At 49.1% G+C, this 15,159-nt stretch overlaps 6 protein-coding genes across 7 annotated transcripts; 3 read left to right on the forward strand and 3 right to left on the reverse strand.

The window, feature by feature from the left end:
• Nucleotides 1-423: 423 nt before the first annotated feature.
• On the forward strand, nucleotides 424-1,950 carry ONS95_012711 (uncharacterized protein; the record flags this gene model as incomplete). The annotated part of the gene is made up of 1 exon (XM_058506356.1): nucleotides 424-1,950. The coding sequence occupies one exon, from the start codon at nucleotides 424-426 to the stop codon at nucleotides 1,948-1,950; it is 1,527 nt and encodes a 508-aa protein (XP_058358883.1).
• Nucleotides 1,951-3,569: 1,619 nt separating this feature from the next.
• Nucleotides 3,570-8,544, forward strand: ONS95_012712 (uncharacterized protein). Of its 2 annotated transcripts, XM_058506358.1 has the most exons (5): nucleotides 3,570-3,629; nucleotides 3,679-6,050; nucleotides 6,096-7,055; nucleotides 7,100-7,831; nucleotides 7,881-8,544. In XM_058506358.1, the coding sequence occupies exons 2-5, from the start codon at nucleotides 5,712-5,714 to the stop codon at nucleotides 8,220-8,222; spliced, it is 2,373 nt and encodes a 790-aa protein (XP_058358885.1). In that variant the 5' UTR covers nucleotides 3,570-3,629; nucleotides 3,679-5,711; the 3' UTR covers nucleotides 8,223-8,544. The 2 variants fall into 2 exon arrangements, with proteins under 2 accessions (XP_058358885.1, XP_058358884.1); XM_058506357.1 differs by lacking the exon at nucleotides 3,570-3,629 and having other exon boundaries at nucleotides 4,706-7,055.
• Nucleotides 8,545-9,075: 531 nt separating this feature from the next.
• Nucleotides 9,076-10,479, reverse strand: ONS95_012713 (uncharacterized protein; the record flags this gene model as incomplete). The annotated part of the gene is made up of 4 exons (XM_058506359.1): nucleotides 9,076-9,410; nucleotides 9,459-9,566; nucleotides 9,619-10,193; nucleotides 10,283-10,479. 4 exons carry the CDS (start codon nucleotides 10,477-10,479, stop codon nucleotides 9,076-9,078), a joined length of 1,215 nt encoding a protein of 404 aa, XP_058358886.1.
• Nucleotides 10,480-11,195: 716 nt separating this feature from the next.
• ONS95_012714 (uncharacterized protein) lies at nucleotides 11,196-11,868 on the reverse strand (the record flags this gene model as incomplete). The annotated part of the gene is made up of 3 exons (XM_058506360.1): nucleotides 11,196-11,688; nucleotides 11,740-11,770; nucleotides 11,838-11,868. 3 exons carry the CDS (start codon nucleotides 11,866-11,868, stop codon nucleotides 11,196-11,198), a joined length of 555 nt encoding a protein of 184 aa, XP_058358887.1.
• A 348-nt stretch (nucleotides 11,869-12,216) lies between these two features.
• On the forward strand, nucleotides 12,217-13,131 carry ONS95_012715 (uncharacterized protein). Its single transcript, XM_058506361.1, has one exon. It carries the CDS (start codon nucleotides 12,273-12,275, stop codon nucleotides 12,942-12,944), a length of 672 nt encoding a protein of 223 aa, XP_058358888.1. The 5' UTR covers nucleotides 12,217-12,272; the 3' UTR covers nucleotides 12,945-13,131.
• A 217-nt stretch (nucleotides 13,132-13,348) lies between these two features.
• Nucleotides 13,349-14,800, reverse strand: ONS95_012716 (uncharacterized protein; the record flags this gene model as incomplete). The annotated part of the gene is made up of 3 exons (XM_058506362.1): nucleotides 13,349-13,546; nucleotides 13,625-14,569; nucleotides 14,636-14,800. The coding sequence occupies 3 exons, from the start codon at nucleotides 14,798-14,800 to the stop codon at nucleotides 13,349-13,351; spliced, it is 1,308 nt and encodes a 435-aa protein (XP_058358889.1).
• Nucleotides 14,801-15,159: the final 359 nt, after the last annotated feature.

Raw genomic sequence — 15,159 nt, forward strand, 5'->3', positions numbered from 1 at the left:
TACCAGGTGAGAAAGCTTATGGGGTTGGGTTTTGTTGACACAGGGGGGGACATCGCTGTAGCAACGCGTCTAATTGATCCAATCACGAGTCGCACATAGCCAAGCTTCATGTCCCCTCAAAGACAGCGAGCTACATCCCTCGAGGTATTATCGCATGGAATGTAATATCACGAACTCGCCTCCAACGTCACACCTTGCTGGCGCCTCTTTTCTTGTGTCTTACGCGCTCCACCATTTGATCTTGATTGCCTAGAATCAAGGTAGCTAGCTGTCTCCAGAGCCTCGTTCGGTCAGCCTCGGCTTTTGTTTGCACGCCTTGAACCACCGCGCCCCATCGATCCTGAACATCTCCAAGTCATCATCAACGACCCGATTCCATGTTACACAACCCCATCCTGCCTACCAGATGAGATCCGTCCTAGCATGAGCACAAAGATGGCGAACTCTCCTTCTGCGATGCCCGGCGCATTCAATTTCCACCCTGCCAGCCGCGACACCGCCCCTCCACGCCTGTCCGGCGCAAAATCCCACATCTTCCAACCACCACGCACACCCAGCGCATCGGCATCGTCGTCTCTAATCCTTACTCGAAGTACAGCCAGCGTGATGTCGATATCGTCCGCGGGGGATAGAAGCTCGAAACTGGGACCGCGCAAGCGGACGTTGGAGGATTACCATGAGGGAACTGGGGTCGAGACACCACGGAATGGGTACGTGATAGATAGCGAGGATTGGTCTACTATGGGAGATCTGGGTGGGCGGACGCCAGGGTCGCCGAAACCGTTCGTAAATACTAGATACCAACTTGCTGGAGGCATGGATACGCCGAGTTTGGCTGCGCAACATGGTATCGATATGCAGAGTCAGTATGGAGATTTGGGATACAGAAAGAGCTTGGCAGATACGGATAGGACGTCTAGGAGAGATCTGTGGGGACAGCAGGGAGATCCAGGCGATTACTTTGGGCGCGAGTGGAATGGTCGGGGAAGATACAGCCAAGGCTACAATGAGAGTCCGCGCGGAGAAGGCTGGAGCAAGACGGCAATACAGGTTGCAGGCGCTGTTGTTGGGAAAGCATGGGAGTTTTGCAAGAGTAGCGCAGCTGTGTTTCGTGGATTCCAAGCTGGTGGCGGCACACGGTATCAGATCAACCCATCGGAGACCTTTGAGCCTGTGGAGCAGAGTATGTGGGAGGAGAAGGACGACATTCAAGACAGAAGGGCAACCCCACTACCGGGCCAATATCCTATAGAGGAGCTGGAGTACATACCTGATTATATGGATCATCCAACACCCGAGCATACACCTCCACGTCCATCGAAGCGGCGACAGATCAGTGCTAACCAGGAGTCTGCTGTGAATGCCAATGAGGAGCTTGCAAAGAACTGGGTTGTCGTCCCCCCTACAATCACGCCCTCAAAAGCCCCAGTACAGCGACGACTCTCCAGATTCAGCCAACCAACCGCTTCATCCAACTCCCGCCGCTCCCTCGCAAGCACTGCCCGACCTGCATCTCGCGCCGGATTCGGAACCCCAGTCTCAGCCCGCAGACCCGGCCTTCCAAGCCAAACCTCCCGTATCTCCCACGCCGGATCCCCAGCTCTCAACCCAAGCCGAGGAGCTTCGTATGCCTCTCCACGCTCACCTGCGAACTCAGCAAGCCGCATTCCCCGCGCAACAGGCAGTCCGCTCCGCAACGCCAGTGCCCCATTACAAGATAGTCCCGCAGCGAAAGAAGCCAAGCGGTGGGCGGCGCAGAAGAAGAAGGAGGAGCGCGAGGCGGATGAGAGTATTCGCCGCTTGGACGCTCAGCTTAAGGCTATGATCCGTGAGGGCAAAGAGGCGCTGGGTACGAAGATTGAGGTGGATATTGAGGATGATGATGATGCGGATGTGGGGAGTGGTAGTTCACGGTCACGCCCTGGGAATAGTAAGAAGTGGGCCTTTTAATCACCTGTGTTGGCACACAGGCCATCGTTTTGGATGGATTGGGAAGGGGGCTACTTTTCGCATTGCGCATATTTCGGATGGATATTTGGCGTAGTTGTTTTTCGGAGCAAAAACGTCTTCACGTTGGAGAGAAGAGGAAGGAGAGATCTGGAGCCCCGAGAAGGTGCATGGGAGGGAGAATACATGTATATGTTTGTTTTTATGTTTGATGGGACAGGGGAGTCTGGAGCGTGCTTTGATACCATTCGGCTTTTTTGTGTTTTGCCTCCTAGCTGACTTGCTTGCGTTCTCGCGTGGGCTGGACTCTGATCCAGCCTTTGTGTAGTGGAAAATTTGATGATTGAGATTCTATGTTCGTGTTTTTTGTGTTTGTGTTCAGGACGTGAGTAGTGGATTTGAGTGTTCTATTGATCTGTGGTGTAACAATTGAATAGTTTCATGACTTCATTGTGAGGTTTATTGAGGTAGATATTTACCGAAGCTAGCGAGTGCGCGTCCATGCACCCTTGAGCGCTTCTCTCTCTCACACACTTCAATATTCCATCTCTTGTCCTCGTGTGTTTACTTTTTCCCATGCAGCAGTAGGCTCAGTTCACTTTACTTCCCCACCCCTATTGCCCTCTAGCTCTGGTCTCAATGTTTCAACTCGCCGCTTGCCTTTCGGACTTCATGCCCTGCCATCCAAAGACCCGAATCGCAGAAGTCATTCAGTCACCCGGGAAAAACTTTTCAAGATGTGACCGACAGGAAGTGCCGCCTGTTCGATGGCGTTTGGCGAGATTTTGAGCTGATCTCTTATGCTTTTGACTCATCGTGCATTTTGAACTCGGTTTCTGGATCTGCTAACTTCAGCCTAGAAGCAAAACGGTATGAAGTTTGATGGACGAAAATGCACTCCGTTATGGAGAGCATCTGAAGCAGGGAAATGTGAAGAACAGTAAGTTCCTATTCCGCTTTCGAATATTTTAATATTTCAAAATGGCAGTCATTCACAAATAAGATGAACTCACGCGTGGTAGATTCAAAATCTCGGCAATGCTTCTCAACCTATCGCTGTCGTACCCAATCAAGTAAACAGATAATCTTCTTAATGCACTTGAGTGGATAATTTTGGGACTTATTCAACAAACAGTTTCCCTGCCACAATTCCGCAATGGTCCAACACAACCATGGTTTATGGGCAATATGTAGCTGTCAATGGTCAGGTCAATCCACGCCCTCGGTATTGTCGTGCCAAGACAATACCTAGACTGTAATACGGCTGGATAGTCGCCGAGTCTAGCGTGGGAGACGAACATATGAAAAGCGTTTCTTGTCCTCACCTGGAGACCGCTTCTGTCCTCACTTTCTTCTCTCTGTCGCGTTTATTCCTTGATGGATGACAATAGTACTTGGCTCCTTGGAAAGGGAGACTGGGTTCGGTTGAGGCTGCTGTAAGTCACGTGTGGCCGCCTTCCTTCTTCAAGAACGAGTCGTCAACTCTACTTCTTCAGATATTCGATCCAAGGATTTTGAAGTCATACAGTTCAGGCTCGTGCCATCTCGTCCAATTCCATTGTCAATTTTTCTCGTCCTGGAAAAGATGAGCGCTTAGAGGTCCTGGAATCAGAGTATGCAATGTCAAATTCAGCGATCTGGCGGTGAAATCGCAAGTCTGAGGTTAAAGAAAGAGATGAAGTGTAATGTAGAGAAAGCACTTGAAAATTAGAAGCTAATGGGAATCAGCAGGATAGATTGAAGAAGCGATAAGATGCGGAGAGTTTCAATATCCATCAATGTATCGAGATGGAATATGATCGCTCTTCCAGACTGTCAGCACACAGGATTGAGACCCGACGATATCTAGCTACATGAAATGGCAGTCTCGCTGCACCCAGCTAGCTGTCCGACGATCTCACCTGCGTCAAATCCATTTGGATTCAGTGCGGCGCAGGCACTTCAACTTACCAACGGGGAACCAACGGAAAGTGGACGAAATGGTACAACTACAACGTTACTCGGGCCGAACACGATTCAAGCAGGTCAATATCTCTCAGCATGGGACGCCCTTCTTCTGGAAAGAGTAGAGACCGATCTATCTGGCTTTGCCACAAGTAAGACAGACAGGATCTCCATTTCAACTGCATGAAGGGGGGCAGAGTCGTCCACAATACCAATTCCGTGGTAGATGCTGGATCTCGTACGAGCCCTCGAGTGAACGCATGCTCCGGCCCTCGATTCATGCTCCCTGCAACGCAAATCAGGATGCAAGGCTACCAAGTCCAGGCCGTGTTCATCGTTCCAGCACTGAGGTTCAGATACCGAGGAGCATGGCGACAACTACGAACTTTCTTATTGGATGTTTTATGGAGCTCGATTTGCGATAACATTTGACACGCGACCACCGGATCTGGGACTGGCAGCGGTAACAACATCCTGAAGATCCATTGCTATCTTACAACACTACCTTTCGGAATCTGATGAAGACAATTCCGAACACGGCGCGATGGAGGCGATTCGTTATTCAATTAACAAATCTCTTGCGATAACAATTGACTTCCAGATAAGCTCTGATCGCCGTCGCGATCTCTCCTCTCCAATCGTTCGGGATTGCAAATTCTAGCGCTGTAATTGCGAATGCCGACCTAGAGTAGTGAGTGGCGTGCGCTATGGAAGCTTCGAATGTTCCAAGAGAAAGTATCGAGGTGCCTGGGCGCACAGAACTCATGGCCACCCAGACGGGAGGTTTTGCGCCACGCCAGGTCAAGCTTTGCACGGTTCACGCCAGTCCAAAGCCAAGATATTGCCGAAGCAAAGAGAGAGTACATCGTGACATGAAATTGATCATTTCACAAATTTTTGATACTAATCGAGTTTCTGGATGTTCTGTCCTGCAACTCCTTCTGGTCGATCCATGACTTCTCGCATTTCAATTCATCCACCAACCTGCTTTTCCTCCAATCGCCAGCCCCGGCGTCCATTCCATGTGCAGTGGCTGATCTGAGGTTAAATGGTTTCCAGATTGAGTTTGCTTTCTCATTCGTATTTCGGTCTTATCTTCGTGCACACGGTCCACCTTCGATACCGACCTTCTTATTTGGGACGGAAGTCCGCATGGTTGGAACCGTTGCGCAATCCCCTCTTTCAACCGCTGATACCACTCTGCGATGGCCCTCTCAATCTATCAGAAGTCGGGATCACAAGTCCGGGCAGGACGGACGAGGATTGAGATAAGATCTGCAGGAAAAGTCGAAAGGAGCAAGTTCTTCTCATCACTTGGACCACGCAGGTATTGGTGGCGAGACGTATGCCAGCGCTCCTGTGTTCTGTACGAGGTATGATATGCTGAAAAAAGAGCAGATGAAGCAAGGGATCAGCTGGGACCGGCGAGATGAAAGCTCGAACGGCGCAGAAAGTGGGTATATCCTCAGTCTTCCAGAATGCAGCCCGAGCTTCTCTTGCATGTCCTTCCCTACCTTCCTAATACTATCGACCACCTTCCCCGGATAGCTGTCAGCTAGGGGGAGGCCTGTCCTTGCGCATTATCGCCATCAAAAGGCGTGCGATAGGGAAAAAGCATATCATCCACCTCAGTACATTGCAGCAATCCACTGTGGAGGGTGTAGGAAGGCATGGGCACATGGGGATTTGGATAAACATCCTATAAAGAGGCCCTCGCCAAGGTGCCAACGAATTTCCAAGTCCTGGCTGTATCTTAGCATTGCTTCTAATCCCCAAGACGATCTGCTCTGTAGTGGCATTGCTTGCCCCAAGACTTCGCCATGAACGCCGACCAGATTATGCTCGGCGGGGTCAACTCGATTGAGGGAAAAGTCTCGACGCTTCCCAGCCACGATGCCATCAACCAGAAGATTCGCACCTCGGTTGCGGTTGAAAAGGGAGGAATTGAGGGCGAGATCAAACAAATTTCCCCAGAAGACCTCTCCGACACTGGCAAGGAGAGCGATACTGATGACGATGCTATCATTATCACTGGAGAGGATGCCGCAAGATACTTGCTCCCGATGCGCGATGATTTCGAGCCCGCCTTAACTTTCCGTGCCATGTTCTTGGCTACGCTCTTGTGTGGATTCCAGGCTGTCATGTATCAGATCTACTCGGTAAGTGTTTTTCACTTGTGGAATCTACGGTCTAACGATTTGTAGTGGAAACCAACTATGATCACCATTCAAGGTACATTCATTGTGCTCATCGCCTATTTCGTCGGTAGATTATGGGCCAAATTCCTTCCTCGTGGTGATAAATTCGAGAACAGATGGAGGGCAAAGGGCGGTGTTGGCAAGGTTCCCACATGGATCTCAGTCATGTCATTCTTCAATCATGGAGAGTGGAACTTGAAGGAGCATACCATTTGTGCCATCACTGCCACTTCTGCATCTCAGGCTGCCCCTAGCATCCAGGTTTTTGCGGCTCAAGATCTCTTCTATGACATGAAGTTGGATGCCACCACCGTCATTCTCAGCACATTGTCCATTGGCCTGTTCGGTTATGGTCTTGCGGGTGTCATGCGACCAATCTGCGTTTGGCATGTCGATGCCGTCTACTGGAGTACGCTTCCTACAGTGAAGACTCTTCAAGGTCTTCACTGGCAAGAGATCAAGTCATCGAAGCCTATCAGATACTTTTGGTATGCTTTCGGAACTATGTTCGCCTACGAATTTTTCCCAGCATACATCTTCCCATGGCTCAACTCTGTTTCCATTCCTTGCTTGGCATCAATGAAGGCAACTGGAACCACGGGAGACACCCTCAGAAACCTCTTTGGTGGTGCCAGCAACAACGAGGGACTTGGACTTTTCAGCTTGTCATTCGATTGGCAATACATCACCTCTTTCAATACCTCGCTTCCACTCAAGCTTCAGATGAATGCCGCTATCGGATACGGTGTCTGCTTCATTGCCATGCTGGCAATCTACTACGGTAATGCTTTTGGTTCCAAGAAGCTTCCGTTCATGTCGACTCGACTTCTCACTCAAGAGGGAAAGACTTATCCTACCGCAAAGGTTTTTGTTGGAGGTGTTCTTGATAAGGAGGCTTTGGCTACCTATGGTATCCCAAGATTGACGGGAACTTTCGCTTATGCTATGTTCATGGCTAATGCTGCTGTAAGTCATTCCCATCGTGTCTGGGATAAAGCTGACTGTATTAGATTGGCGCCATGATTGCCCATGTTGTTCTCTTCTGGGGTGGTGATATCAAGCACGCTATCGTAACCTCAAGAGGTGGGACCTACGGAGACCGTCACCATCAACACATGGCCAAGCACTACAAGGAGACTCCATGGTATTGGTATGTCGCTTTGCTCGTGTTCAGCTTTGTTCTCGGACTCGTCGTCGTCATCAAAGAGAACATCACTCTTCCAGCTTGGGCCTATATCGTTTCCCTCTGCATTGGAAGTTTCATCGCTCCTTTTAGTTGCTTGATCTACTCCCGTTACGGAAACGGTATCGCTACCAACAACTTGTCCAAATTGATCGCTGGTCTTATGCTTCCCGAGCGTCCTGTTGGCAACATGTACTTTGCCGCCTGGTCTCACAACGTCATTGGTTCCGCTGTCCAACTCTGCAATGATCTGAAACAGGGCGAATACTTGAAGATCCCACCTCGTATCATGTTTTTGACTCAGATCTATGGAACCATCGTTGGTGGTTTCATCAACTATGCCGTCATGATCTCCATTGTTGCTGGAAACCGTGATCTGTTGAGAGATACTGATGGAGACTCTTCCTGGTCTGGAGCGACCATTCAATCGTATAACACTAATGCCACTTCCTGGGCTTTGGCCAAGTATCTGTACAAGACTGGTGCCACCTACGCTATTGTACCATACGGTCTTCTCATTGGTGCTGGAATCGTGGCCGTTCACCGAGTTGTCGTCTACGTAAGTTTACCCAACCTCCTTTAGCTTTCTTTACTGATTTGTTTTCCAGTTCAAACCCAAAATCGGCCGCTTCAGCATTGGCGAAATCAACTTCCCCCAATTCATCCAATACGCCGGCTACATACCATACAACGCTTCCCAGACCTGCGTCATCTTCTCTCAGATCCTCGCCGGCTTCTTCGTCCAATTCTACCTGCGCAACTACCGCCCGCGCATCTTCAAGGACTACTCGTACCTTGTCACCGGCGCTTGGGACGGGGCATCTCTCACTGTGCTTTTTATTCTGAGTTTCGCGGTCTTTGGTGCGGGTGGCAAGGCGATTCCGTTCCCAAGTTGGTGGGGCAATAATGTTAATGGGAATTATGACTTCTGTCCTGTTAAGGGAGGTTAGATTATAAGTGTGTATTTGATGGAAGTTTTGATGATACCCTTGGGAGGAGGGGAAACTAGATCTCTGTTTGTTCGCGGGCAACTACTTAGTGTGTCAAGCAACTGCCAATAAACTCGTGGGTATTCCTATTACCTTATTTTCTCTGCAGGCGATGTTCCTTGGGTCAAGTATGTGAGGCCTTACATGTTGTAATTGCCGTGAGATCGAAGCCTTACCACCCTCCGGCACAGCTGTACCTGTAGGTGGAACAAGCAAGCTTAACGTGGACATGTAGCAAATAGCAGCATATAGTTCAGGGGACCAGTCTTTTCTTTCCTTTTTCTACCCTGTCTCTATTTCACGACTGCTCTTCTGCATGTATTTTGCCAAGCTTGCATCAGCACCCAGTAGTAATAGTTACCTGCCACCGTGAATGGTCAGTGCCGTTCGCGGCGATTGCTACAGCTTCGCAAGTGGACCATGCTGTATAGAGTTTACTATCTTTGCATTTGCTATCCGGTAATGCGGCCAGTTCGACAAGCTTACTTCCTTCCGGCTCTAGTGGCTGATGTACCTTGTACAGCGATATACTTGAAGCTGGGGCAGATCCCAGAACAGAGTGTAAAGAAGGCATGGCAAATTAGATGGACCTGTATTGGATACTATGGATAGAAAGCCAATGGAATGCCTCAAGAATCTTTGTTTCCTGTGCTTCTATACATGTATCCTACCTGGTACATCACTGCAACGAAGCATAAAGAGGACCAGAAATCAAGAAATTGGGTGAGGGAAAGTTGAGGCTATATATTCCCCATGACGAAGCGTTTTGTGAGTATGCCATTACTTATGCTCATTACACATGCTCTCTCATCTCCTACTGCACCAGCCCCTGCACCCTTTTTATCGCTGCCTCAGCATTCTGCACTCCATCCTGAAATCCAATAGCTTTCGCTAAAGCCTTGGCTTCTTCGTACTTCTTTCTCGCCTCCTTCACATTTCCATCCATCTCTGCAAACTCGCCCAGATTATGCGTAGCTACTGCACAACCAACATCACACTCTTCTGTTCGGTCGGGAGGCGTAATCTTTGCTGCTACTGCTATAGCTTTCTCGGCCCATAGACAGGCGTTATTTATTAGTGTTGGCCGGGAGCTAGTTGGCGTGTTAGAGGGAGAAATTTGTTGTGCGAGTGAGATGGAGAGGTTGTTCACTAGATATGGTTAGTACTGAATAGTCCGTTAAATAGTATTTGGCTCACTTAGTACTACAGTATGACAGCTTGATAGTGGCGACTGGGTTAGAGCCTGGAGGAATAGAGGAGCAGCGAGATAATGCTGGTTCTTCTCCTCGTAGTGGTGTGCGAGTGCTAGACCGAGTTAGTAGTCTGTCCATCCAGTCCAAGGGACAAGTACACTAACCTTCAAAACTCCCACCCACCTCTTCAGCACTGAGCCAGTCTCCCTCTCCCTCTTTCACACCCTCTTTCTCCCTCCTCTGCTGCTCCTTCAAAACAGTTTCTACCGCCCACACCAACCTCTCCTCCGCGCTCTCCTTTTCCAACACATACTCATTCGCATACAGTTCCCCCAGTTTAACACTGACCCCTACTGTCTTCCCTAATATCCTCGTCCTCTTCCCCTCATTCCCCTTCACACTCCCAAACCTCTCTACCCATTTCAGATTATCCGCTTTCACAATCTCCAAAATATCAATCGCCTTTTTGTACTGCTGGACCCTTTCCATGAGCGCCGCAATCTGCACCTTGACACCGATAATCTCGTCAGAAAAAGGGTCCATGCCGACTTCGTCAGCGATGCGGAGGGCTTCACGATAGTATTTGACGGCGTTCTTGGGCTCGAGAGAGATGTTGGTGTAGTAGAGGGCTTTGCGGAGCTGTTTTGCGACAGGCTCGGGGTACTTGTGAAAGGCGCCGATAATGTAGTTGTGGTAGATGTAGTTTGAATAGAGGAGAGTTCCAGCTCCAAAGAAGATACTGTTTTATTATCAAGTAATTAGCCACTAGTTCAGACGTGTTTGTTAAATCAAACGTTGGACTAAGGAGAGCACATTTCTGGTACGTACAAAAATACAGCGCCGGACACGGAGAAAGGATATGCTCTGAACAGCTCTTTGGAAGCCTTCCAGAATGGCCGAGATGATTTATATCGTCGCTGGCACATCCGCTGCGAGAGACAGTTCTGGCGTAGAGCTTCGTTACGTTGCTGTTGGAGACATTGCGCCGCTGGTCGGAGCGCGCTTCTGAATCGCGGTGTAAACATATTAATGGTCGTCTTGCATATATTTAACGATCAACTTAGTTGTTGGCTGTAGGATTTGTTGATAGCAGAGCTCAATTGCTAGTGGTTATGCTAGAAGACTTCTGGATAGCTTCTTGCTCATAAGGTTAATCTGAGCTTCGATCTCAGAAGCTTACTGGCTTAAGGCGCCAAGCTCAGGGCGGTGTAGAGCTGCAGAACCTAATCAGCTGTATATCCAAAAGTAGCAAGTCCGGTAATAGCCTCGTCGTTTGCCCCTCTGTTTGTTTATTCAGTTTAATCTGTCTGAACATCTCCGCTCCTGGTAAACCCAGCACAAGATGAAATGATGAAACCACCAATCGCGTCCAGTTGAAATAATACATCTCCCATCTGTCGTCATATTTGTCTCACTACTGACCGCAGCCAGGCTTCGCTCTCAATATCAAATAATGGGTCTCATTCTCTAAGACATCACGAGGTCTCTCTTGATATAGAGATATATGCCTCGACAGATAAATGCCAAATCTCGAAGTGCCAGGTGCCTTGTCATAATCCCCGCAAGTGGTTGTGCAGGCTGCTGGTTAACGGTTCGAAATATCATTCAGTGCAAGACTTTTCAATGTTGCGAGATCTCAACCCATTTGATCAGATCAGAACCATAGCAAATCAACGCCGGATCCTCTCAACTGCTTGCAACCCAATCTTCGTCGAACTAAACCCGATCACAGATCCCTTACTCAACCCTCAACAACCTTCCCCTCCTCCTTCACGGGGTTCCCCTCATCACCGACCTTCACGAGCCTCCCAACCACCAAATACTTCTCCTCAAACCTCTCCTCCCATCCTCTCAACGCCTCCATCTCCTCATCCCCTAGCCCGTTCAAATCATCTAACGGCCCCTGTAAATCCTTCGTCAACATGTCCTCATCAAAACTCCCACACGCCAGGCCCCTCGTTGCATCTCTGCCAGCGAAATTCGCGTACGGACCGCCAGGACCATAAAAATTGCGGCCGGACGTGACATCAAAGACTTTGCCGCGGACGGCGAGGTATACGGGCATGTCGTTGAGACCGTTGTACGGGAGGAGGGTGGGTGGTGTAAAGGTCCGGAAGACGATTGGTGCTGGGGCTGTGGGGAGAGTGATTGGTGGGGAGGGTCGGAGCCGGTAATAGAGTGTTAGAATGAGGAGGGAGAAGAGGATTAGGTTGAGCGGCGTAAAGAGGGTTTGGCTGGAGGGAGAGTCAGATGGGGGTTGAGAGGAGGAGCGGGACGAGGCTTACACTTCTGGCGAGGGTGTTGGCTTTGCGGCTTCTGTTGAACAAATGTTAGATTATGTTGCTTGTATAATATGGTCTTACAGATAGAGCGAGTGCCTTACCTTGAGCCATTCTCTGCTCGACATAATCCATGTTGTATTTGTAAGATCTATCAGCCTCGTTTCTTCACTCTGTCAATAGGTCCGAGGCTTCCGCTGTACACAAGAGCTCGGACTGCGAAACAGTTGAGATCTCTTACTACGATGCGAGAAGATTGAAACTTGATAGGTGTTCTGTGCTGTGTACGTTGGGGTGTTGTTGATTGTTTGAGGAGGAACTTTATGTGAGATTGATCAGATTGCGAGTAGCTTCCATCAGAACAGCCTGGCGGGACAACTTCGGCCTGAGACGGCGGGAAGAGCCGAGAATAATGCATCCAGTTGGACCCCTCGGTGCAGTGAAGGGACCTCGGCAATATTCTGGCGATCCAGGTATTAAGGTAGGTAACATCAACACCAGCAATTATCCACCCTGGCTATCTATCTCAGTGGATCTCCATGTACAACAATATGACGACTAAGCCACCACCGCCTTCTGCCCCCTCAAATTTGATATTCGAGCCAATTCCCGCTTCTGTAAAAGCACATTTTGACAACATCCCCTGGACAAAACAATACACATCAGACCCTACCTTAAAGCCTTATACAAGTACAGGGCGCGTACCAAAGACACATAATACGGCCGATACATTCTGTGCTATCACTCTAGACTCTAAGGATACCGTTACGGCATGGCAAACCTGGTGGAAACCTGCACCTGCACCTTTTCCCACCTCGAAACCATCAAAATCCGATCCAAAAGCAGCCGACCAGAAATTCGGCGAGAGCATCGCCCTCGTCTCCTTCGCTAGCGGCTTAAACGGCCACCCAGACACGATACATGGAGGTTTCCTAGGCGTTCTCCTCGACGAACTGATTGGCAACGCAGTGGAGTATGAAAGGCCGCATGACAAAAGTGCAATGACAGCGTACTTGAAGGTGGATTATAAACGTCCCGTAGCAACGCCTGGAACGCTCGCTGTGAGGTCTTGGGTTGAGAAGGTGCAGGGGAGGAAAATGTGGGGTAAAGGGGAGGTGCTAGATAGGGAGGGTAAGACATGTGCGACGGGTGAAGCGCTTTTTATTGTTGTGGAGAAGGTGAAAGGAGCCGGGGATGGGAGTAAGTTATAAGAGCTATTTGATAGACAGGCGTTCTGCTTAAGATACGAGAAGGGTAAAATTACTTCAACATTCTAGGCAGACAGGTAGATGAAGTAGGGTTCGACAAGAGTATTTGATTCGGAGAAAGTGTCCGGAAACAGCTCATGAACCGAAAAATGTACTTTGCGTGCTAGAGCAGCGAATGTATGCGACGAGATGTGTCAGATAGAATAGATTTAGACCTATGTACGGCATTGAACTTGAACAAAGCCTTTTCTTTGTTCGACGTTGTAAGCACAGAGTGTTAGGTGCTAACCTAACCGAAACTTTTCAAAACAGGTAGTAGCGAGAGTGTACAGGTTTAGTACATAACCAACAGGAAATCCATGTCAAGGTACTATACACTAATAATGTCCATGCAATTATTTAATTACTCATACACTGTCGATCCTCTGCACAACAAGTGCGGTAGCAGCACCACCTCCGTTGCAGATAGCTGCAACACCATACTCACCAACCTTTAATTGATGGAGAAGCGTTGTCAGAATTCGAGATCCCGAACTACCTAGTGCGTGGCCTAGTGAAATGGCACCTCCAAGTGGGTTGACTTTTGCGCCTTCCAGACCGAGGATCTAGTTGCAAGTCAGTAATGCATAAATCGTCTGACATACAGTAATTGGACAACTACAAGAAGATAGATGAAGACATACTTTCTCGTTCGCCTTGATAACCGCCGCGAATGCCTCATTAAATTCCCAAATTGCTACGTCCTCCTTCTTGATACCGGCTCTTTCTAATGCAAGAGGGACTGCCTTCGCAGGAGCAACTGGGAAGTCAACAGGATCGATAGCTGCATCAGCAGACCCGCAAATTCTCGCCAAAACTCTAGAGCCAGCACCGTATTCCCGTGCAATAGTAGCATTTCCTAGCACAAGGGCACTAGCTCCATCATTTAGCGTTGACGAGTTGGCTGCTGTGACAGTGCCGGTACCATCTCTCACGAAAGCAGGCTTAAGAGAGGAAACTTTGTCGAGTTTGATATCGAGATAGCCCTCATCTGTGTCGATAATTGTGTCGCCTTTCCTGCCCTTCACAGTCACTGGTGCAATCTCATCTCTGAAAGCATTATTTTTCCACGCTTCCTGTGCCCGAGAGTAGCTCTGCTTCGCGTAGTCGTCTTGCATTTCGCGTGTGATATTGTGATTTTTTGCCGTCGTTTCAGCACACACGCCCATATGGAATTGGTTGTAAACGTCCCAAAGTCCGTCTTTCAGCAAACCGTCCTCCATTGTCACATTGCCAAAAGCCGGCAGCCCGCTCGCTCGAGGGGTGTATAGTGGTACTCGTGTCATGTTCTCCATCCCACCAGCAATCTGTGCTTCGGCCAGGCCCAGCTGGATATTCTGCGCCGCAAAGACCACAGCTTTTAGGCCGGAGGCGCATACTTTGTTGATTGTAATAGCTTCAATTGTATTCGGCAGACCTGCAAAAATGGCAGCTTGCCGAGCTGGGGATTGGCCTACGGAAGCTTGAAGAACATTGCCCATGTATACATCTGTTATCTTGGAGACTGGGACTTTGGATTTCTCGAGGGCGGATTTGATCGCCACAGCACCAAGTTGAGGGGCCGAAACTGTGGTGTAAGAGCCATTGAACTGTACCTGTCAGATCACTACTTTCTTGAAGAACAAAAATTTATGTATAAAGGACGACAAGCCTACCTTAGCAGTAGGCGTTCTAGCGGCACTCAAAATGTACGCTTCTTGAATCTCTTGTTTGGCCGAGGCAGAAGCACTGAAATGCCGCTGTACTTGCGACAATCGCTGTGTCGAGGCAGCCGGAGACCGCAAGGAAGCCATAGCTGTTCTTGCTGTTCGGAAAGACATGTTGAACTAGATAGTGAGGAGTATATGAGTTTGAGACAGAACAAAAAGTGAGAGGAAGAGCTGGGAGAAATACCTTAGGAAGAGGAAGAGGAAGAGGCAGAGGCGGAAAGATGCCGCCTCTACCCGTTCAGTTCCAAGCTCTAAGCTCGGGCTCGGCTTGTGACAGAGATCGGCAGGGTGGGGGTGACAAGGCGGGCGAGGCGGGGTGTGCCAAGCGTCATTCTGATATTCCATTGAACTTCAACACCAGCGAACTGCCGCTTCTTCTTCTTCTTCTTCTTCTTCTTCTTCTTCTTCTTCTTCTTCTTCTTCTTCTTCTTCTTCTCTACCCCAACCACAACAATGTAATCCCCAAAATA

This window comes from Cadophora gregata (assembly GCF_030347475.1).
Source record: "Cadophora gregata isolate MNR1 chromosome Unknown scaffold_6, whole genome shotgun sequence".
Lineage (NCBI taxonomy): Eukaryota > Fungi > Ascomycota > Leotiomycetes > Helotiales > Ploettnerulaceae > Cadophora > Cadophora gregata.